Below are 23,314 nucleotides of genomic sequence, written 5' to 3'. Positions count from 1 at the left end.
GCCTCTACCTTGTTTTTGTGGACCTGCGGGCCGCATTCGATCTGGTTCCCAGGGAGAGGCTCTGGACGGTCTTGGAGGAGCTTGGTCTCCCTCCCTACTTATTAGATGCCCTTATCAGACTCCACACTGGGAATTATGCACAGGTGAGGTGTGGGAGGAACGGGGAATTATCAGCTCGCTTCCCCGTTACCCGGGGTGTACGCCAGGGTTGCATACTGGCCCCCACCCTCTTTAGCCTGTATGTCAATGGTCTGATAGACGTACTCAACGGCGTTAGGGATAACGATGCTCCTCGCCTGGCCACTGGTAGGGTGCCCGCTCTGATGTTCGCGGACGACACCCTGTTGTTATCTCGAACATCAACGGGCATCCAGCGGGTCCTGGACAGGTTTGTGTCCTTTTGTGCCTCACGAGGGTTGGAGGTCAACTTGGAGAAAACCAAGTTCATGATCTTCAATCCCCCGAGGCACACCCGCCAAAATCCCACACTGAACGGAACTCCCCTGGAGCGAGTCAAGACTTTTGTATACTTGGGGGTCACATTGACTGAGCACTTCACATGGGACCACCAAATCTCTAAATCTTCCCTGAGACTGGCCCAGATTATGGGAGGCATAGGTAGATTCCATAGAGCTTCAACTTTTAAACCTGTTACTCCTGCCCTTGAGATATACAAAACACAGGTCAGGTCAGCAGCTTTGTATGCTGCAGAACTCTGGGGACACACGAATGTATATAACTTATTGAAGGTTGAACAGGCCTTCATGCGACACCTGGTTGCCCTTCCCCAAAGCACCCCCCTCATACCACTACGCTTGGACCTAGGCTTGGAACCCATTGACGAATTGGCAGCTGCACGACCGCTGCTCTATTGGAGAAGGCTCTGGTCTGTGCCGGAGCTTGTATCCTTTAGAGCAGAGTTCATTGCAATTTGGGGACAGCTAAAGAATAAGAATATACCCTGGTTGGCTCACGTTAAGGCTTTCTCCTACCAAATTGGTATGCCCCAACTCTGGGATGCACCTGAAGCCAGCTGCGTGAGGACGCAAAGGTCCCAAATAGTGGCGGCTGTAAGGTCATACAACCTTAAAACTTTACATTGCTCGACCTCCCTGCGCAGGCTGTCCACAGTTTCTATTGATGAAAGTTGAATCCAGGACGGAGGCGTTTTTGGACTTGGTGCAGCCTTCACTTGCAAGAAAATTATACATTCAACTGAGGCACGGCTCCATACCGATAGGGGCACTAACATCCAGATGGGCAAATTCGACGGAGGCCAACTGCCCTGCTTGTAACTACTGGAGGGAAGACATTGCACATATCTTCTTTTTCTGTCCGGCATACAGTGAAATCTGGAAATGCTGGATCCTTCCACTGTGTAAAAATCTGGGTTTTAGACCATGTGCACAAGCTTCCAGAGTTCTAACCTATGATACTGCCCCTCCCATTGTTTTTGCTGTTTCCCGTTTTTTACACGGCATGTGGCGGAGAAGAACTCTTTTTATCAATATGAAATAATGGCCCACTACTATCCATCTTATTTTCACTCTTTGATAACTCAACGTTGTTGGAAGTGGGTAGCCTGGCCTAGGGCAAGACATGCATTTCAGAGGCACAGTGTTAAGGTTGCAGACCACCCAAAAGTAAAACCCCGCAATAGCACACAAAAGAAAACGCTACACCATAAATGTAGGAAAATAAGCACTGCTTTATAAAAATAATATATATATCTCTTAGCTCTTTTCACTTTCAAGATTCACAGTTAAATTATCATACAGGTTGGTTGGATTATAGCAGGAATACTTTTTCAATTCTAAAACATAAGAACGACCAACATTTGTAAAACAGATAAATCACCTGGACATTTGGCAAATAATTCTTACTCTTTTATAATTCAATCAAGTAATGTCTGTACCCAGCTTACTTTATATTATTTCCAAACACAGCATTACTTTAAGTTTTGGCACAAACAACTTCTAAATCCAAGCAGAGCAACACTCCCATCTACATAGGAGACATTTAGATACTCTTATTACTCAATTGAAGGCCATTGGGTTAAGCCCACTTAAACCAGCATTTAATTAGGCCCCTACAGGTAGTCGAATGGAATTCTATGGAGTACACTATGCTTGATTTACACAGTACCAGTAACCTCCTTCTGATAGTACATAGTCATTTAGGGATTTCTCAAGTTCCTCCCCACTGAAGGCTATACCACTGTGGAACAATGCTCATTGAATGAGTTATTTCTTGCTTAGGTTATAGCGTTTCTCTCCCCTTCCAATAATACCTCCTTACTTGCTTGTCAGGCGGTGATGTTCTTGTTGTATTAGAGGATGAGGGAGGGACAGTGGTTAAGACAAGGGGGAGACTCGTGCGGGTGAGGTATATTAATCTCTGGGGCCCCTCAGCTCTCCTCCGAGTATCACCAACACTCAAAGAGGCAGAAGGCCTCAGAATACTTCAGCCGCTCTTGGGCTTCTAGGCTCTCCCTTCCCGCTCGCGCTCGCCTCACCAGAGGGCGCTTGAGCAGGGGGGAGAGAAGCTCTTCTGCCTGGCTTCCGCCGAGGGACTCCCGGCGCCTCTCCTCACACTACCAGGTGTCGTGCTGATCCTCCGGTCATGCGCGAGGGCTCCTCCTCACTCTGGAAGGGGACGCGCTGTTCCCTGGGGCATGCGCGACGCTCTCCTTGCTCCCGCCTTCAAAGATCCGGCTCCGCCTCACGGAGCCTGACAGCGCCACCGGGCATGCGCGGGGGAGCAGTGTCTCACCGCCTGGGGCCGCGCTGTTGATCTGACGCTGCTCTCCAACTTGGCAATTAACAAGGACTTCCCTCAGTCCACTTCTCACCACAGGGCACACAAATTCGGCTCCACAACGGCGCCGCTCGCCCAGTATCAGCTTGGGGTTGAAGAAGGGTGGAACAGCCCGTTTCTCCTGGTCTCTGCTCTCCTCAGTGGCGCTCCACCACAGCAGGTGAGAGGGGACGCTCCAGGGAATCAGGGACAAAGGGGACAGTCTAGCACAATTACCAGTCTCTTCAACTGGGCAGAGGACTGCGCTCCGCAGCGCTGCAGTCTCCTTCTCCTATGGACTTCCCCTATTATTTAGAAAAGGGGGCAAGCCAGGCGCCCAGGGTCTCCAGTAACTTCCCACAGCGGGGCCAAGACAAGTAACCAACAGGGGAGTAGTGGGTTAGACCAATAAGGCAGCTTCCCAGTCCAGGAGGTCAACCCTGAGTCTAACCTCTTCCCACCCTCAGCTACCACTTGTCCTCCAGCTGACTTCCACAGGTAGACAAAATGGCTGCCCCGCATTCCGCCTTTTATAGGCTGCCCTTCAATGGTCCAGCATGGACCAGAAGGTTCTGGAATGCCCTATGTTCAGCTATGGCCAAGTTCTAGGTGTGACAGTTGGGGCAGTTGGTGGCCACCATTTTAGGTGGTGCCAACTTTCCTGTCAGAACAGGCCTCTGGGCCTGAGGTAAAAGACTATGGGGGGAAAAAGAACACCTATCCCCTTGACCAACACCTAAAAAAGTAGTAGACACAAAAATTATCAAGGGTATGAGGGGCAAAAAGGGGACAAAATAAATAATAATGAGGAGGGACTGCGCAAAAAATCCAGACAGGTCTAACACGCGTCCCCCCCAGCTGAAAGTGGGGAGAACTACCCAACCACTTGGGAGTCCTCTTCACTAAGGCGGAAATACCTGGAGAGACCGTCTGCGTTTGCGTGGTCCACTCCAGGCCGATGTTCCACCCGGAAGTCCATTCCCTGTAGGGAGATGGACCACCTCAACAGCTTGGGATTTTCCCCCTTCATTTGCATCAGCCAACGAAGGGGGCGGTGGTCAGTCTGAACCAGGAAGTGCGAGCCAAAGAGGTATGGCCGCAGCTTCTTCAGAGCCCACACCACCGCAAAAGCTTCCCTCTCAATTGCACTCCACTTCTGTTCCCGGGGAAGCAGTCTCCTGGATAGGAAGACTACAGGCTGATCCAGGCCCTTTTCATTTAGTTGCGATAACACTGCCCCAATGCCATGTTCGGATGCATCTGTTTGCACAATGAACTCCTTGGAGAAATAGGGAGCCTTCAGGACCGGTGCTTCACACATTGCCTGCTTCAACTTTTCTAAGGCTTGCTGACAAGCCTTTGTCCAAACTACCCGTCGAGGTTGTTTCCTAGAGGTGAGCTCTGTGAGGGGCGCTACAATAGTGCCACACCCCTTCACAAAGCGACGGTAGTAACCTGTGAGGCCCAGGAAAGCTCGGACCTCAGTCTCTGTCTTGGGGGGTTCCCAGGCCATGATTGCCTCAATCTTCGCCTGCAGGGGCTGCACTGACCCCCTACCCACCAAGTGTCCAAGGTACACAACCGACCCCTGACCAATCTGGCATTTGCTGGCTTTGATGGTCAATCCAGCTTGTTTCAGCGCCTGGAGAACTGCTTGCAAATGTTGCAAGTGGTCCTCCCAACTGCTACTGAAGACAGCAATGTCATCCAGGTAAGCAGCCGAGAAACCCTCCATTCCAGAGAGGACCTGGTTCACCAGTCGCTGAAATGTGGCAGGGGCGTTCTTGAGCCCAAAGGGCATCACACAGAACTGGAAGTGTCCCTCAGGCGTGGAGAAGGCTGACCTTTCCTTTGCTCCATCTGTCAAGGAGATCTGCCAGTACCCTGAAGTGAGGTCAAAGGTACTCAGGTATTGGGCAGCTCCTAGCCGGTCAATTAACTCATCCGCCCTGGGGATTGGATGAGCGTCAGTTTTGGTAACTGAGTTCAGTCCTCGGTAATCCACACAGAACCTCAGTTCTGGTGTGGTGCCCGGTGGGGCGGCTTTTGGGACTAGCACCACCGGACTGGACCAAGGGCTGCTGGACGGTTCTATCACTCCTAGCTCTAACATCTTGGCTACTTCGCCATGGATGCTAGCCTTCACCTTGTCTGACAGCCTATAGGTCTTGGATTTCACTGGGGGGCTGTCTCCTGTGTCCACATCATGGGTACACAAGTGGGTTCTTCCCGGGACAAGAGAAAACAGTGAAGAGTACTGCCCCAATACCTGTCGGCAATCCTCTCGTTGCTCAGGAGTGAGAGACGGGGAGAGAATTACTCCCTCCACCGACCCATCCTTCTCTTGACATGAAAAGAGGTCTGGGAGAGGCTCGCTTTCTGCTTCCTCAGCACCATCAGTCACCAACATCAGGATGACCTCTGGCCTCTCATGGTGGGGTTTGAGGCGATTGGCATGCAGCACCCGTAGGGGCTGCCTCGGGGTCTTATTGAACCTCTCAACCAGTCCATTGGACTGGGGGTGATAAGGAGTGGTGAACCGGTAGGTCACCCCACACTCCTTCCACATAGTCCGCATGTAAGCAGACAGGAAGTTAGTCCCCCTGTCGGACACAACCTCCTTTGGGAATCCTACCCTAGTAAAGATTCCCATCAGGGCCCTAGCTACCACAGGTGCAGTAACAGTCCTCAGAGGGATGGCCTCTGGGTACCGTGTGGCATGATCCACCAGAACCAGGATGAACCTGTGACCAGCTGCTGTTGGTGGATCCAATGGCCCTACAATGTCGATGCCCACCCTTTCAAAGGGGGTGCTAACGACAGGAAGTGGTTCCAGGGGAGCCTTTAGCTTCACCCCTGTCTTCCCACTGGCCTGGCAGGATACACATGTCCTACAGTATGTGTTGGACGCCACTTTCATCTGAGGCCAGTAAAAGTGGAGGACAAGCCGTGCAAAGGTCTTGTCCTGGCCTAAGTGTCCTGCCAGTGGTATCGCATGAGCCAATTCCAGCAGAAAGGCTCGGTATTGCTGCGGGACCACCAAGGCCCTTGATGAGCCAGGTAGAGGTACCTTGGGTTCACTGTAGAGGAGGCCATCCTCCCAGTAAATATGGTGGTGTCCCGTAGCATCACCTGCTGCCTGGGCTTCGGCCTGACGCCTCAGTCCCTCAAGGGTAGGGCACTCCCTCTGCCCCCTACAGAATTCCTCTCTGGTAGGACCTCCCTCCACATGCCATTCAGCAGGGATGGGTAAATCCTCCAGAGAGTCTACTTCCCCCTCCACGGACTCCTGGCCTACCACTGCAGGTGGCCGATCTGTCACATGGGGCGTGGAAGCCGAAGCAGGCTGTCCCGGTCTCCGTTTCTGACCCTTTTTGGCAGCGGGTTGGGCCATTGTTCCAGGCTCCAACCCAGGCGAACTCCCTCTCCGGGCAGTCGCAGACCGTGTGCTTACACAGGCCCAGTCAGGTGTACCCAGCATCGCAGAATGCGTCTGGTATTCCACCTCTCTCCAAGTGTTGTGCTCCATGTCATTCCCCAACAGACAATCAACTGGCACGGCAGGGCTTACGGCAACTCGAAGTGAACCTGCAACCCCTTCCCACTCAAAGGGAACCTCAGCCACTGGATAGTGGCCCATTCTGCCGTCAGCCATCGCGGCGGGGTGGAGTACATTAGGGACAATCTGCTCTGGAGACACCAGTTGACTTCTCACCATAGTCATACTGGCTCCTGTATCTCTCAGAGCCTCCCCTCTTTGGCCATTGATGGTAACCCATTGCCCATACTTGATAGTATTTGGGGGCACCTGGATCTTTGGTACCATCTCCCGCTCTCCCAGGGACACTAAGGTGACACCCGCCCACTCACCCCCCTTATCTAAGGGCAACTCCTCCCCGAGCGCTACACTAGCTACTCCCGGTGACTTTCCTCCGGTGGGAGGGGGTGGTCTCTTTGGGCATCTGACATCTCCCTTATAATGTCCAACACCACCGCATTCAAAACAGTGGAGAACCCTTGGCTGCTGGCTTTGGCCAGGATTAGGGTTTCTGGGCGGGTTTGCCCTAGGGGTGAAACCTGCTCCCTTACCTTGGAAATTATTTTGGGGACCTTTGGAGAACTCCTTCTTTTTATCTCCTCCCTCTTTCTTCTGGGGGGCGCCCTGTCCGGCTTTTTGAGAATCCCCTCCAGTCCCCTTGGAGGACACCCGGGTACTTGCCCAAGTGTCTGCCTCCTCTGCAAGCTTCCGGGGATCGGTCAGCTTGCTGTCCACCAGGTGTTGGCGCAACTCGGGAAAACATTTCTCGAGGAGGTGTTCTTTCAAAAATAGATTGTACAGCCCCTCAGTCTTTCACCTCGCTGCCCTTAACCCAACCCTCCAAAGCTTTCTTGGCGTAGTCTAAAAAGTCTACCCAATTTTGGTTACTCATTTTGTGACTTCCCCTGAATTTTTGTCTGTACCTTTCAGGGGTAAGTCCAAACTTTTTCACCAATGCCACCTTCATGGCAGGGTAGTGGGTTTGCTCATCCTGCTCCAGAGCCAACAAAGTGTCTCTGCCAGCAGGTGGCATGTATTTGTACAGCCCACCTCCCCAGTGAGTTTCTAGGATCCCGTGAGCCCTTAAAGAAACTTCGTAGGCGGCCAACCATTTGGCAATGTCATCGCCTGAGGTGTAACTAGCGATGACATCTTTAGGTAAATAGGGTCTGGATTCCCTGGTGTCCCCTTTCTTTTCGCTGCCACCATTGTCTGGATTGGGAGACCTACGGTTGAGAGCTTGTAAGTCCATCTCCTTGATGGTTCGCTCATGAGCTAACCTCCTTTCCTCCCTTTCCATATCCATCCTAGCTAATTCTAGCTTCATTCTCCTCTCCTCCCTCCTATCTTCTAGCTCGGCTTCAGTTAAACCCTTCTCCGAGACACTGCTGCCCACCCTGGGAGGTGTCTTGGAACCTGTTAGTAGATTTCCCCCCTCCGCTTGGTACAGCATTGCAGTCTCAACGACAGTGTCCCTGTCACTCCCCTCTGACACTGGTACCTCCCCGGAATGAGCCTCCACCCATGCCCATGCCCGTATGCTTGTCAGCAGCTCGCCTTTCTTGGCACCCTTTTTAAAAAACACACTTTGCTGCTGACACCAGTCCCTTAGTTGGGTCACAGTATAGTTATCCAGCTCTTCCACATTTATCTCAATTTTTACTAGAGTATAAACTTTTCACACAGGAGGAAACCGAAAGTGTCCTAGGGTCAACCTCCACCCACCACCAGAAATAAATTTAGAAAAACAAAAATGTAAATTAGGAGGGCCGCAAGGAGAAAACTCCTGGTGTAGGTTAGTGTATTGCGTTGAATTACTAGTGAGTAGCTGCAACCAAGTCAGTTATCCCACCGCAAATGTTGGAAGTGGGTAGCCTGGCCTAGGGCAAGACATGCATTTCAGAGGCACAGTGTTAAGGTTGCAGACCACCCAAAAGTAAAACCCCGCAATAGCACACAAAAGAAAACGCTACACCATAAATGTAGGAAAATAAGCACTGCTTTATAAAAATAATATATATATCTCTTAGCTCTTTTCACTTTCAAGATTCACAGTTAAATTATCATACAGGTTGGTTGGATTATAGCAGGAATACTTTTTCAATTCTAAAACATAAGAACGACCAACATTTGTAAAACAGATAAATCACCTGGACATTTGGCAAATAATTCTTACTCTTTTATAATTCAATCAAGTAATGTCTGTACCCAGCTTACTTTATATTATTTCCAAACACAGCATTACTTTAAGTTTTGGCACAAACAACTTCTAAATCCAAGCAGAGCAACACTCCCATCTACATAGGAGACATTTAGATACTCTTATTACTCAATTGAAGGCCATTGGGTTAAGCCCACTTAAACCAGCATTTAATTAGGCCCCTACAGGTAGTCGAATGGAATTCTATGGAGTACACTATGCTTGATTTACACAGTACCAGTAACCTCCTTCTGATAGTACATAGTCATTGAGGGATTTCTCAAGTTCCTCCCCACTGAAGGCTATACCACTGTGGAACAATGCTCATTGAATGAGTTATTTCTTGCTTAGGTTATAGCGTTTCTCTCCTCTTCCAATAATACCTCCTTACTTGCTTGTCAGGCGGTGATGTTCTTGTTGTATTAGAGGATGAGGGAGGGACAGTGGTTAAGACAAGGGGGAGACTCGTGCGGGTGAGGTATATTAATCTCTGGGGCCCCTCAGCTCTCCTCCGAGTATCACCAACACTCAAAGAGGCAGAAGGCCTCAGAATACTTCAGCCGCTCTTGGGCTTCTAGGCTCTCTCCCTCGCGCTCGCCTCACCAGAGGGCGCTTGAGCAGGGGGGAGAGAAGCTCTTCTGCCTGGCTTCCGCCGAGGGACTCCCGGCGCCTCTCCTCACACTACCAGGTGTCGCGCTGATCCTCCGGTCATGCGCGAGGGCTCCTCCTCACTCTGGAAGGGGACGCGCTGTTCCCTGGGGCATGCGCGACTCTCTCCTTGCTCCCGCCTTCAAAGATCCGGCTCCGCCTCACGGAGCCTGACAGCGCCACCGGGCATGCGCGGGGGAGCAGTGTCTCACCGCCTGGGGCCGCGCTGTTGATCTGACGCTTCTCTCCAACTTGGCAATTAACAAGGACTTCCCTCAGTCCACTTCTCACCACAGGGCACACAAATTCGGCTCCACAACGGCGCCGCTCGCCCAGTATCAGCTTGGGGTTGAAGAAGGGTGGAACAGCCCGTTTCTCCTGGTCTCTGCTCTCCTCAGTGGCGCTCCACCACAGCAGGTGAGAGGGGACGCTCCAGGGAATCAGGGACAAAGGGGACAGTCTAGCACAATTACCAGTCTCTTCAACTGGGCAGAGGACTGCGCTCCGCAGCGCTGCAGTCTCCTTCTCCTATGGACTTCCCCTATTATTTAGAAAAGGGGGCAAGCCAGGCGCCCAGGGTCTCCAGTAACTTCCCACAGCGGGGCCAAGACAAGTAACCAACAGGGGAGTAGTGGGTTAGACCAATAAGGCAGCTTCCCAGTCCAGGAGGTCAACCCTGAGTCTAACCTCTTCCCACCCTCAGCTACCACCTGTCCTCCAGCTGACTTCCACAGGTAGACAAAATGGCTGCCCCGCATTCCGCCTTTTATAGGCTGCCCTTCAATGGTCCAGCATGGACCAGAAGGTTCTGGAATGCCCTATGTTCAGCTATGGCCAAGTTCTAGGTGTGACAGTTGGGGCAGTTGGTGGCCACCATTTTAGGTGGTGCCAACTTTCCTGTCAGAACAGGCCTCTGGGCCTGAGGTAAAAGACTATGGGGGGAAAAAGAACACCTATCCCCTTGACCAACACCTAAAAAAGTAGTAGACACAAAAATTATCAAGGGTATGAGGGGCAAAAAGGGGACAAAATAAATAATAATGAGGAGGGACTGCGCAAAAAATCCAGACAGGTCTAACAAACGTTTAATAACTTTTTAACTTGACTGTATTTATGGTTTTATTGTTGTGCCTGTATATATCTTATTGCACTTTTATGGTCTTTGACCGAAATAAAGTTATCAAATGAAAAAATGACAAATGAAATGACCACATCATAAACAGGCAAAATGGGTAACGTAAACAATGCGCAGTCATCCCACACAGCACATTACAAAGCAAACCGGCTGACTAAACTACGCACAGTCTACCCAACAACGAACACCTTTACAAAGAACGGGTGACTTAAACTATGAGCAGTCATCTCACAGCACATGTGTGGTAGACAACAACACGACCACAACAGTGGGTGGTATTACTGCACCATCCCAGAAACTCCACAGTGGGTGGTATTACAGCACCATCCCACAACCACATGTGTGGTAGACAACAACACAACCGCAACAGTGGGTGGTATCACTGCACCATCCCACAAACTCCATAGTTATGATTTTCCTGCACGTACCAGATAGCCGACCATCTGCCACATAATTTGCCTATTTCAAACAAAACAAAGTTTCTAACTCAAACTGATCCGAAGTTACTGAAAATTGTACTGCAAAGTGCAAACCCTCTGTAGAGTTCAGCAGGTCACCTTTATGTGATCAATTTCAATGCTGACATCTTTGTTCTGGGATTGAACTGGCACAAAATAGTTAAAATTATCCCAAACATCGTTAATGGTATTTAACACAATGAAGGAGTTAAATAATACAGCCACAGAGGGCAGAATTATTTCTTTTTAGTTGTTGTGGAATTGTAGTCCGTTCTGCATACTTGGCTGCTGCATATTTCCATCAGCCTCGTCATATTCAAGTCTACGTTCTGTTTGGAAAAGGGGGTCTTCACTTCAAATCCACAAAGAACTATATTTAAATTAAGTATGCTTTTGTTTCTGCTCCCATTGTGATACATTGAGAAAAGTGTCCATGCAAACCCATATATTTTTATAAAAGAAGGCAGAAGAACAAAATGACAAATTAAGCAAAAATAACTTATCACTTAAAGAATGTATTAGCAAAAAACATGGCACATATGCAGTAGCGAACAGCATTTCCCGAAATGATTTACCTTGGAAAATAACTCTTTCAGTCTGTAAGGCTGACTAAATTATTTTCTCTACTTGTATTATCCCCTTGTTGGGATTTTATCTGTAACATTAAATCCATTCTCAACCCTTGGGTTTTATTACATTCCTTCCTTCCTTCCTTCCGCCTGCCTGAAATTAAGTGGAAACCTAGAGTTCATATCCTACTGTTAGAACAAGTTCTCCTCTTAATCCGTTCCAGGAGTAATGTGAGTGGGCATTGTTTGACCACCTTTCAGGCGCTACAGGGCATACAACAGATACTGAGCTTGATTTGTGTGAACTGGGGGAACGTGTCTATGTTGTGATGGAACCTGACCGGCTAGTGGATTGCTTGTAGATCCGCGGGTCAGAAAACAGAAGTAGTGTTCACTGCATGTGGAAGGAATGGAGTAAAAAGTGGGCTAAAGGCTGAGAATCCTCTGCTGGGGAGCACATGAGACTCCACAGCCTTGCAGTGGCCAGGGGAAGGAGTGGCAGTGGCCCCATGGAAGCATGTGATGACTTAAATCTCCATAGGAAATCCTTCTACAGGATCATCATGACCCCCAATGTCTGTTTTTTTTAGGTGCACAGTTCCTGGATGCCACATCATTTTGTAGACCCAGTTCTTCAGGTTTTGTGCTTTTATGGATTCATAACGTATGGAGCTACAAGAAGTCTCTTCAGAGTCGGTAAATCCACAGGACCAGCTCTCCAGAGAAGATGCCCTGTTCAATATACTCCTCGGGACATTCTTTGCTATAGAATTGGCTGGCACCTGTTCAATCCTATTAAAGCTCGTCTTAGCCAACTTGCCGATTTGCCCTCTGTTTTGCATGTGGTGCAAACCTCTTTTTTGGCCTGCCCCTCCCGTAATAAGAGCTCGCTGTAATCGCAATCACTGAGAAGTAATGGCCTTGGAGAGCCAGTAATTGATAGTTCATGAAGTTGGAACCCCATTTCATTCCCCTGAGCAGGGCTGATTCACCCTGGCTGGCAGTGAGAGGCTTGCACAGCTATGGTGGACTTCAGGTCCCAGTGATCCGCAATTCATAATTTTCAGTGAGGACGAGTTAAACATAAAAAATGGTCAAACACTCAAAATAATCCTTAATAAAACCCTGTGTGCTATATAAACTGTCTTCTGTGGTTTCTATTGGTTTTTTTTAAATACAGAACGCTTTTAATTTTTATGCATATGATTCATATAGTGAATGACCATAATTCCAGAATCATTAAGAAACCTGAAGGGTCATTTAACTCTACACACTTATTCTCTGGACGTGGATAAGACCTTTTAACCACATTAGAAAACTCACATTAATTGTCAACTTTGGCCACAACGTGGACCCTGTCTGGGACTTGTTTCTGTGCAGCTGCAGTAGTGCACTGCATACTGATCCACTTCCTGAAGAACACTTAACACCACTTCACCTGGTTCAAAAGTGAAAAGCAATATTAGAGCTGGGCCGGGGTAGCCAAGGCACACCATCTACACTGGGGGTAAAACCTTCAGTTTGCTATCCATAGTGTGCTCAGGTGCTGGGGGGTCCCCAAACCATTTAAAAAGTAGTCTGCCACTACAGACTGACTCTTGCCCCGATGGCGGTAAAAAACTCCTTTACACTTGGACTGTACAATAAAAAATAGTATATGGAGGCAACTCGGGACACAATGACCAGATGCATGGCGATGGTTGATCAGGCACTAATGGAACACAAATGCTTTATGTTTGGAAACTCTTCAGAAGCTACTATAGGGGCAACTTTCTACTACTAGATGTATGAGGGGAAGACAGATTAACTTTTTCCATCAGCTTTTTGTGCTGGTAAACAAGAATGAGATTGTTAGCAATGGATCCTTGGAATGTTTAAACCCCAACACCTTCAGCAGCCAGTAGCGTGACTACTATCCAAAAAGGCACTCCCCTACTTCGGCCTCATAGCCTAATTAACAAGAACTAGAATGCAACTGTTGGAGCTGTGACTGTACCCGATCTGTCGTGATTTTTACTACTGTTACCCCTTTTGACCAGTTGTTTTAATCTCTGAAGAAGCCTATGGATAGCGCAGTGCACATACGACAGTCTGAATAAGCTAATAAAGTGTGGTATTAGTGTGTTGTAATTGGTTACTTTCTTTGGCCAGCTCACTTACTACAGCTGAAGGGATACCCCTCTTTGATCCTCATTGTGAATTACAGCAGGGCAGGTGTACAGGTCACAGAAAAGCACCTGCCGCATTTCTCTATACTGGGGCCTGAGAACACGTCTCCCTTGCCACAAACAAAAAACTGAGCACCCATAGATGGATATAACTAGAGCTCCATTAAAGGTTTCGGTACATCAGTCGCTACTCCTCCACTGTTTACTGTCCCCACCTTTGTGGCAAATGGTTTAAATGTAGTCCACCATTTAAAACTGTTATTCGTATTTTTATGTAAAACTAGACTTTTATTTCAGACTAAAGATGAGGAATTTGGTAGCGTCCATAAAAAATGAGATAGACCTGTATAGAGCACTATTTTTTGTTCCAATCATTGACAACCTTGAAGAAAAGTGTTTAGATGATTAATCTGTTTAGAATTTTTGTTAATGTGCTCCATTTCTGAAGTCGAGTCCCTGTATCCTTAATTCCCTTTTAGATGGGAGGGAGATACTGTTGCCTTGTGAAGGTTAGTGGGCATTTTGCAATTTTTTGTAACTTTTGTCCCCTCTTGTCTCTCAAGAAAGCATTGATGGGCTCCGCCCTTCCTCAATTCCAAGGCCAGGCAGGAGCCAGAAGGAACGATGGCCGAGGAGAAGGAGAAGAAGCAGAAATTGGGCAATACCATCTTCCCCACTGAGTCAATGAAGGTCATTGCTGAATCCATTGGTATCTCGCAGGTACCTGAGGAGACCTGCCAGCTGCTTACTGAGGAGGTCAGCTACCGGATCAAGGAGATCACCCAGGTACACAAGCTACTTCTGATAACATCTCGAGTCGTGCAAGCATTTTATCTTAAAATTATGCTTGATGCATTGTGGGATATTGGGATGCTTAGCCAATTATACCAAAAGTTGTCGCAATTGTTTGCTTGGAGCTAATTACAGGTGAGATCCCAAGGTACCCATCCATTCTAGATTTGACCACTGCACACAAACCCTAGAGCTTTAATCAAGATGGCTCCTATTGCACCACTGGTGTATTGAAGTGAACAAATCACGCGGAAAAATAACAATTAGTTATGAATTTAACATGACTGCTCATGTGTAAATTTGCCTCTCGGCAGAGTAACGTTATTTAGAATATTATGTGTCCTGTTAAAAGGTCTTGGTTCATTTTTCATCTGCCCATTACATTAAACAGCCAGGAAAGCTCTTTTTGAGAAGTTGATGTGGAATTTTGTTACAAATGTTTGAAAACACTTCTTCATATCCAAATGATTACGAACTGTTCAGCAAGTGATCTAAAAATGGTGTGTGTTTAACATCTGGCTTTTCTTCTCCGTTTACTGGGTCTGCTTGTGGTTCTAGGATGCACTGAAATTCATGAGTGTGGGAAAGAGGCAGAAACTGACCACCAGCGACGTTGACTCCGCCTTAAGACTGAAAAATGTAGAGGTGAGAAGGCTCTTCGAAGTGTGTTCTCTCAGTACTACAGTTGGCTTTTGCATATTCTATCTCTTCTGTTACCAATGCACTTGTATTTTTCATTCCATAATATGTTCTGCTGCCAGTTTTGCATCCTTTTCTTCTATTCCAAATCTGCTTTTCCATTTTATATGGTGCCAGTGGTATTCAGAGAGCTCATTAGCAGCTGGTGATTTTGGATACTTGGTACGTTTTCTCTGCTCTGGGTTTGTTTCAAACGCATAGTGCTTTTTAATCTGTATTTGTATTGTATTCATAAACAAACCATAGGACAGTCTTGACATTAATTTTGCACCAAGTATATGACTGGAAAGGGTACCAGAGTAAACTTTAAAACAAAACAACTGACCAATTCGGTCTATATATCTGTGTTGTTTGTTGCATTTGCTACTTATTCACCAAACTGAGCTTTGCATGCCAGACAGTGTCAAATCTTAAGCATTAATTTGAAAACGTTTGTGGTTGCAGCCATGTCTGTAATCAGATGGGGGGTATATTCTTTGTTGGTCAGGATATCTAAGTTGTCAGTATAACGTGAACATGTGTGTTTTCATCATCTTGAACATCCCATATAGAACTAGGAAATAGGAGGCAAGATACCCTACGTAAGTGCTTTCCGAAGGAATCCTGTTAAACATTCAAGACGAAGTTGGCCTGTTCATGTTGTGTGGGACTGTATCTATGATGGTTTTACAGTAGCTATACATTTCAGAAACAAGGGCCCCCCTGCTTAAATAGGGTTGCTAGGCAGGGAAAACCCTCAATAGAAATAAACCCGATCAACATTTAGATTCAAATTCTGCTAATGCATCTCAGAAAATATATATTTGTATTTGTACAGCTCAGAGAAATTTTGTTTAATTTTATTTCATACTCTATTTCTTTGCAAAAAATAAGTTCTCATTTGTAACCTCTTTTCTTATACAGAACATTGATACATAGTAATCGGGCAGTCCTTCCTGAATGTCTCAAACACGGATCTCACAGAAAACATAAATTTTAATTTATATAAAACGGCATGTGTGGCCTAGCAGCCAGGGAGGCTGACTCCTGAACCCGGGGGCTTACGGTTCGATCCCCTGCACCTGCAGCCGATCAGCCCAGCACAATTGTGAATCTGGGCAATAGCTTGCTTAATCTTCCCGACGGGCCCCCAGCGCCTTGATGCACTTGGGTAATTAATTGTTTGCACTTTACAAATACTGGACATGTTATCTGCTCTTCAAATATACACAACACGTACACATTCATTCTTCCATACACTCATTCACATACATAAAACGTTTCTCATATCCCTAACAACATGTCTTACTGATTTCTCAATATCCTGATAGCTTGGTTACGTTAGTTGTCAAAATCTCATATTTTCATTTCGAATCATAGTGCAATTGTATTTATACAAGTCTTTTTTCAGATGCAAAACCAGACATACTATTCATAACTGAATCATGGTTGGGAGATGATATGGATCCAATCATACATGAAGCCATTCCTCTAGGCTATCAAACGATCACCCAAAATCGTATAGGCAAAAAAGGAGGTGGTCTAGCTGTTGTTCATGCAAACATTACATATCACTAAAGTTGATGACATCTCCACAAAGAACTGTCAGGCTCTTCTAACAAGTTGCAATACTACACCATCTTCATCCTGTAACTTCCTGCTCCTTTACAGACCTCAATCTAGCAAGGCGACATTCCCAGACACACTTCTAGACACAGTTTCAAACCTGATAACAATACGCTCCAACTTATGCGTTCTGGGTGACCGCAACATTTGGTTTGACAAACCCAATATGACCCATCCAAAAACAATAATCACTGGCATAGAGGCACTGAACCTGCATCAGATTGTCCACAAACCCACACACATTGCTGGACATATCTTAGATGTCATTTTTACTAATATTGAACTAGTTACCTTTCAAACTATAACTCCAGTCACATAGTCAGAACACCACTTGCTTGCTTTCCAACATAAAACAACACTAAGGGACTCACCTAAAACTAGCTTACACCCATCCACCTATCTGCCATGGAACAAACTCAATTTGGAACACTTAGAAACACAACTAACTTCAAGTACAAATCTGGAAACAATTACTTCGGTTCAAAATCTATATGAGTGGCTACAGGAATGAGGATATTGTATTTGCCACAAAGTTTTTGTTACTGACTATTATTGTAAACACTATATTAGCACTCACATGAACACTACGTAACCTGAGGCTTTTCTCTTTGTCTTCAATTCATTAAATTATTTCTGGTCCCTTTTCGAGCAGCTGTACTAAAATTATTTTTGTTTGACAACTTGCTAGGAATTTGGGGTAATGCTCTGAACCCCATAATAAACATAATTCATCCATAGTAGATGTAGCATACCTCAGCAAGTTTCCTACCATACAATTCTTTGATTAAAATATATCTCAAGAGGTCATGCCTTGAGTGCCTCACCCCGTATCTAAATTTGAGTCTCTTCCTTTTCTTATCTTAACATCACTCAAAATCTCAACATTCCTCACAGCTTACCATTGCGTTCTTCCTCTATTCCACCATAGATCAGAGTGCCATCTTGGAAGAATGTTACCTCCTACTCCTCAAATTAACTGCTTGTATTTTTAAACGTCTTTTACTTCAGTGCTAGGGTGGAAGGCATCCTCTGAAATGTCTGCGCTCCAGAAGGGGTGATTGTTGAGGGTGAATGTCTTGATTCACATAGGTGGACGAAAGATCCAAAATCCTGAACCTTTTTACCAAACCGAATATGGAAAAATAGAAACCATGTTTCCCTAGGATTCATTAGAGTGCAAATATATCGGACGTGTGTGGATATCTGGTAACCTGGTCCAAGGTACCTAAATCAAGTTACAGCATCCAGTGTTAATCATTTGTCAATATAGACAAAAGCGAATAAATAACGGATTGGATAGTAGGTTGAGACGAATAATTCCAGCAGGCATTTATTTTCAGATATTGATGTATGCATAAACGAGAATGTGGTGGGGTGCCGAGTGCAACGTACAGTGAAAGATAAGTGACAAAAATATAAACAATATACAACATAGAGCCTTGAGGCTTCTCTGGGCACTATTCTTTCGCCATTATTGTTTGATATGTTTATGATTACCATGGCTCATCTTATACATTATTTTGGCTTTCCTCTAACATCTATCCAGATGACATACACATGGGGCTTGTTTATTTTTTAAATTGTAGGAAGTATAGTTTTGAGTGCCGTGAAGCTTATGCGACAGTTTCACTTTGGTAGAAAACTGGATGTGCCACAAGCAACTAAAGCGAAACCGAGACAAGGAAGAAATCATGTTGCCTATCTGATCGGCCTTGTTGACATTTTTTTTTTTTTGGAACTTCCTATTTGTCCTCCAATTCTAGGTGGCAAGCAGACACCTGTTCCCTAGGTTAAAAAAAACGGCTGTGCAATTTGATTCCCAACTGACTTTGACTAGTCAAATTAACATTGTTGTTATTTCATGCTTCTACCAACTGTGTTTACTTTGAAGCATATTCAGCAGTCCTGGTTATAAATGCTTTGCTCTCTGCTTGCATCGATTATTGTACTGCTCTGTGTTTCGACCTGCCTAAGGTTGCAATACAAAAAATACAACTGATACAGAACTCAGCAGCTATGATGATTCCTGGCCCTGTAAAGAACGATCATATTACTCCAGCTTTACTAACTAACACTGGTTATTGTCAAAGAATGAACTGATTTTTAAGTCATTAATCCTGGTACACAAAGCACTTTGTGAGCAGAGAACCGCCCTTTCTGGGTATTATCATCGGTATGCTTCCTCTCGTGCTACAAGGTCTGCAGACAAACTATTGTTAAGAATTCCTAAGATCAAATCCAAGCCAGTCGTTGGAAGAACATGATGGCTTTTGTAGCTTTGAAGTGGAACTCCTTCTACCAAAATTTGGCTGGTGATTCAGAAAAGCTGTAAAAACCTGGCTGTTCTCTCCAGTACAATTTTCCTTTCGGAATATTTGACCATATATAGCCTTTTTTTAGGTCAAGCTGACCTAGCATTCAATGCGAAAGCATTGAATGCGGTCAGCAAGACAACTAATGTTACCCGTATTTGGGAATGTGGACACGAGAGGGTGCACGAGCGCAGATTTGCTCAGATTTGATCTTGTGAGCGCGCACGGCGCCGTGCCCCTCTCGTGCCTCATTCCCATGCGCAAACACACTCCACACTCACGCATGCGCACATACACACACACACTGCATACACACACGCAGCCCCACGCGCGCACACACAGACACACGCACAGACACATTCGAACACACACAGACACACGTGCCTACACCCCCCCCACTTACCGGACTCTTTCGGCGTGTTCCGTGTCTCCTCTGCAGCGCTGGTCGGGCACTCACTGGGCTGTTGCTGGGGATCGGGCTCCTCTCTGCGGCAGTCTCGTCTCGTCGCGGCACCAGGGGGCAGGACTTCACTTCCGGGGCTCCCTCCAGCACCTGGGAGCCCTGCAACACTCGGGCTGCGGAGAGGCCATCAGTCGGCCGGCTTCACTTCTTCCTCGGCGGCGGCGGCGGGCGGGACTTCCTGCCGGATTGCAGGCCCCGCCCCCGTCTCAGCCAAAAGTGCCTGACTTCCGGTTTTCACGGAGCAGGGCTGCGGCGGTGATTTTTTTTCTTCAATTTCCAGTACTTGTATTTGGAGTATTTGTATTTCCACTGTACACAGTTTTGAAATACCATCATGCATTCAAAAGAAAAGCTGAATTAACCCGGAAAGCCCTTTGGTCCTTCTTCGGACATACAGACCTCTCGCTGATTGAGGCACGCACATCCCAACCAGGCTGGGTTCTACAACTTGTTTTATACTGTTTCACGTCGCATTGTGCTCATTTACTAAAGAATAAACACAGTTGTCCCACACCCACGCCGTATTCCACACTAACAAATGCACAACCGAATGCACTACGCAATGCGTCACGTTTCAAGTTCACAATGAGCTGTGCATATATAGGAGAGACACCATCCTATGCCCCATGCTCACAAATGCCGAAGGTATTACCTGTAAGAGTACCGAGGCATATCAGTTTGCAATTTTCATACTGTGCTGCAGGTCATAAACCGGATTTAAAAATCCCACATAAACAAAGAAAAACAAACAAACAAACCGCTTCCAATCTCAAGCGTAGCACACATAGCCCAGTGGACAAAAGCTTATTACTGCAATGTCAGAAGCAGATGTACTTATGCAACTGTAATGGGCTTTTTTTTAGGTTTCGTAACCTGGCGAGGGGCGAAGCCACTCCCAGATCGAAATCTGTTGTTTCTAATAGTGAGGTTAGGACAGCCTCTGTTTCCAATTGGCTAGCTCCATAAATGGAGGCTAGCCATTGGGAGGCAGAGGCTGTCAATCGCGCTTTCTCTCAAACGCGATTCGGGGGCGTTTCTGGTGCTTTTTTTAAGCCCCGCCCCTTTGTCCCGGGCCGCGCTGCGATTGGCTGCCGGCCCGGGACACCCCCGTGACGTCATTCCCGGGCCGCGCTGTGATTGGCTGCCGGCCCGGGACACCCCCGTGACGTCAGCCAATCACAGCGCGGCCCGGGACCTGACTTGTTACTTTCTTGCTGTCTCCACTCCCACTCCCACCCTTCCTCTTTGTCCCTCCTCGCTTTATTCGCCTCTTTTGTTATTCTTCCCCCAATCCACAGGTTCAGTACCTCTTCATTTCATCTTTTTACCGTTCGCTTTATTTCGTTGTGTTCTTTAAAAAAAAAAATCATGCCACTCTCATACACACTTTCTTGCATCACTGGCAGTGCTTAATTTGTGCCGGTGCTTAGCACCGGCACTTAAATGTCAGGGCCGGGTCTACTGCGGGCACACCCACATAGAAGAAAGTTTTGTGAAAATAAATATGTTATCGGTATTAACCTTTTTATTCTCTTGTACTTTACTATCTGCAGCCCCAGGCGTGCCTGCGGCCGCAGCGTGTTTTTTCAGGTCATCATAGCAGTGTGTGTGTGTGAGTCTGTCATCACCGGCGTCACGTCACTCTCTCACGGTGTTTATTACTTTCGGTTTTGCGAGTCGAGTGAGTGCCCCCCCCACCCCCCAAACTCACATTTCTTCTGCACGTGAGCCGTGAGGCAGGTGGTGCCGGTGGTAGTACTAATATAACTGGCCCCTCCCTGCTGCCCAGACTAAGAGAGTCGAATAATAGTAGTATTTATTATTCAGTTAGGTGACATATAAAATATGTGCAGCAAGTTTCGTTTCATCATGGGGACCTATTGACAGTTTCTGTTTGAGTTCAGTTTGCCAGTGGGTGGGCGGGCGCGGAACTTTCGAACGTGCACAAATGTATTTGGGCGGGCTGGAGGTTCTGATGGGGCCCGGCCGGGGGTAGGCAGGGCCCAGCCAGGCTGTGCGCGAGGTAGCGCGCAGATTTTTTTTCACTTTGGCTCAGACAGGCAGGCACCAGGTGCCACGCCCCAGCATAAACTGCGCACTGGCAGTTACATTCGGCAAACCGCCGGCAGCTTCCCACGTCACGGACAGACGGCCCATGCCACGAGTCATCCATCCACTGCAGTGCTGTGCACATTAAGTTAGCCCGGTGACTGACGCCCCGGCCGGACGCTACCAACAACGACGACGAGAGCAGCCTGGGCTGTCCTGGCTGTGGGTGTCTGGTGGTCACTGCCGGTGCAGTGGTGGCGCACTAGAGACTGCAGTGCGGCGGTGGCCTGTTAGTGGTAGCAACCGTAGCAGGCTGCTGGCAGCACAACTCCGACACGCAGACCACTGAGCGTGAGCAGCGCAGCAGTCAGTGTGCAGTGCACTGCAGTGAGCCAGAGAGACAGTGCAGCAGCGCTAGCTAGGCTAGCAGCAGTGTGTGTCCTGCCGATCGACCCACCGAGAATATAACGGTAAGAAAGAAGAACGAAGTGAAGATAGAAATTGAGTTAAGCAATGCACGGTCGTAAGCACCTAAAGTTTAGTTAAGCTCTACAGCAGCAGTAATTGAAATAATTGTTGTAATTTGTAGCATGTAAATTAACTAACTAGGTAAGCTAAGCGAAGCCAGCTGAGCTAACTAGGGATGCCACTACACAGCCCACAGCCAATTTATGCCGAAATAATGCGGCGTCACCATCCAGACACTGAACCGAGAGCATACCGTCTCACAACCCGCTACTGACAGAACAACACTTTAAACTTATTTCATTTATACAATGACCAGTCACACTGACTTATTTCCTATATTGTGGGTTGGCATATCCAGTCATTCTCCATCTGGCTGACATGATGATATAGGCCTGAGCCTGAATTTTCCAAACTTTCACTGCAGGCAGTCACTCTTTCTAGCCCAGGTCGGCCCTGCACTTTCTGTGTAGCACAAGCCATGCATCCTCACCAGGCAGTCACCGGCGGCACTACCTTCTGCGTGGCGCCCCCGCACGCGCGTCTCTTTGCTTTGCTGCTGTGTAATTTCGAACGCATTCCCATCGTTTTACAGTATCGTTGAATGAATGAAACAATTAGGGATAAAAACCAGGGGCTTCAAGGCTGCAGTGGGAGTTTTAAATCTTGTACACAGCAGCGAATCAGCTCCATACTGTGAGCCTGATGAGATGTTAACTTGAGATGGAATTAAAGCACTGTAAATGTACCCTGCTTTACTTTTTTGTCTGAGTGACTCACTGACTCAACATTAACGTAAAGGCACTGGCAGATGGATTTGCGACTAAGAGGCTTCCAAATGATGATAATTTCTCCCCATTTAAAATGCATCCGAATAAATGGATGCAAACGCCGGGACGCGAAGATGCGCTCAATGCTAATGAGCAGCCACGCAATGGGAAAATCAGACAGCAACGCGCTTTGTCTATGGCGGCCTTAAATTGTAATCAATTTAAGGTTAACCAGAAAAATAACGTCTACAAAGTCATTAACATTTTTCAGTTGATTTCACTGCTGTAACTGGTTTCTGTAGAGGTCACGGTGCGGCCGGGGAGTGAGAGTCAAGAGTGATTTTCCTAATGAGGAAGAAATAATACACACACACGTGGCGTTTATGGATCAATACACTATCAAAAAATACCCGGGCCAGCAGTAGCACAGACCGTGGCACTGAGGTGCCAGCGCCGCCCACAACGGAGAAGGGCGCTGTGTCATGTCATGTGTGATATCAGAGTCACACATGAAACTTTCGGCAGGAAAGCAGGGCACCGCACTGGCGGATGTCACTTAGAGGTTTAGCTCGGGCCCCTCGCCTCGGGCCTAATTAATCCCACAATAGTGGCTCGGGCTCGTTTCAGTTTCATGTCAGGGGGCTCTC

General features: G+C 47.2%; 1 protein-coding gene across 2 annotated transcripts in view; it reads left to right on the top strand.

The window, feature by feature from the left end:
- TAF6 (TATA-box binding protein associated factor 6) overlaps nucleotides 1-23,314 on the top strand; it is a 102,471-nt gene that overhangs the window by 11,978 nt on the left and 67,179 nt on the right. For both annotated transcript variants that reach the window (XM_078671638.1, XM_078671639.1), the window contains exons 2-3: nucleotides 14,076-14,298; nucleotides 14,863-14,949. In XM_078671638.1, coding sequence (XP_078527764.1) covers nucleotides 14,137-14,298; nucleotides 14,863-14,949 — 249 coding nt within the window. In that variant the 5' untranslated portion in view covers nucleotides 14,076-14,136. The remainder of the gene's footprint in view (nucleotides 1-14,075; nucleotides 14,299-14,862; nucleotides 14,950-23,314) is intronic.

Source organism: Lissotriton helveticus, chromosome 12, assembly GCF_964261635.1.
Source record: "Lissotriton helveticus chromosome 12, aLisHel1.1, whole genome shotgun sequence".
Classification (NCBI taxonomy): Eukaryota; Metazoa; Chordata; class Amphibia; order Caudata; family Salamandridae; genus Lissotriton; species Lissotriton helveticus.
The sequence above is the reverse complement of the archived record's forward strand: the minus strand, read 5'-3'. Positions and strand labels throughout refer to the sequence as shown.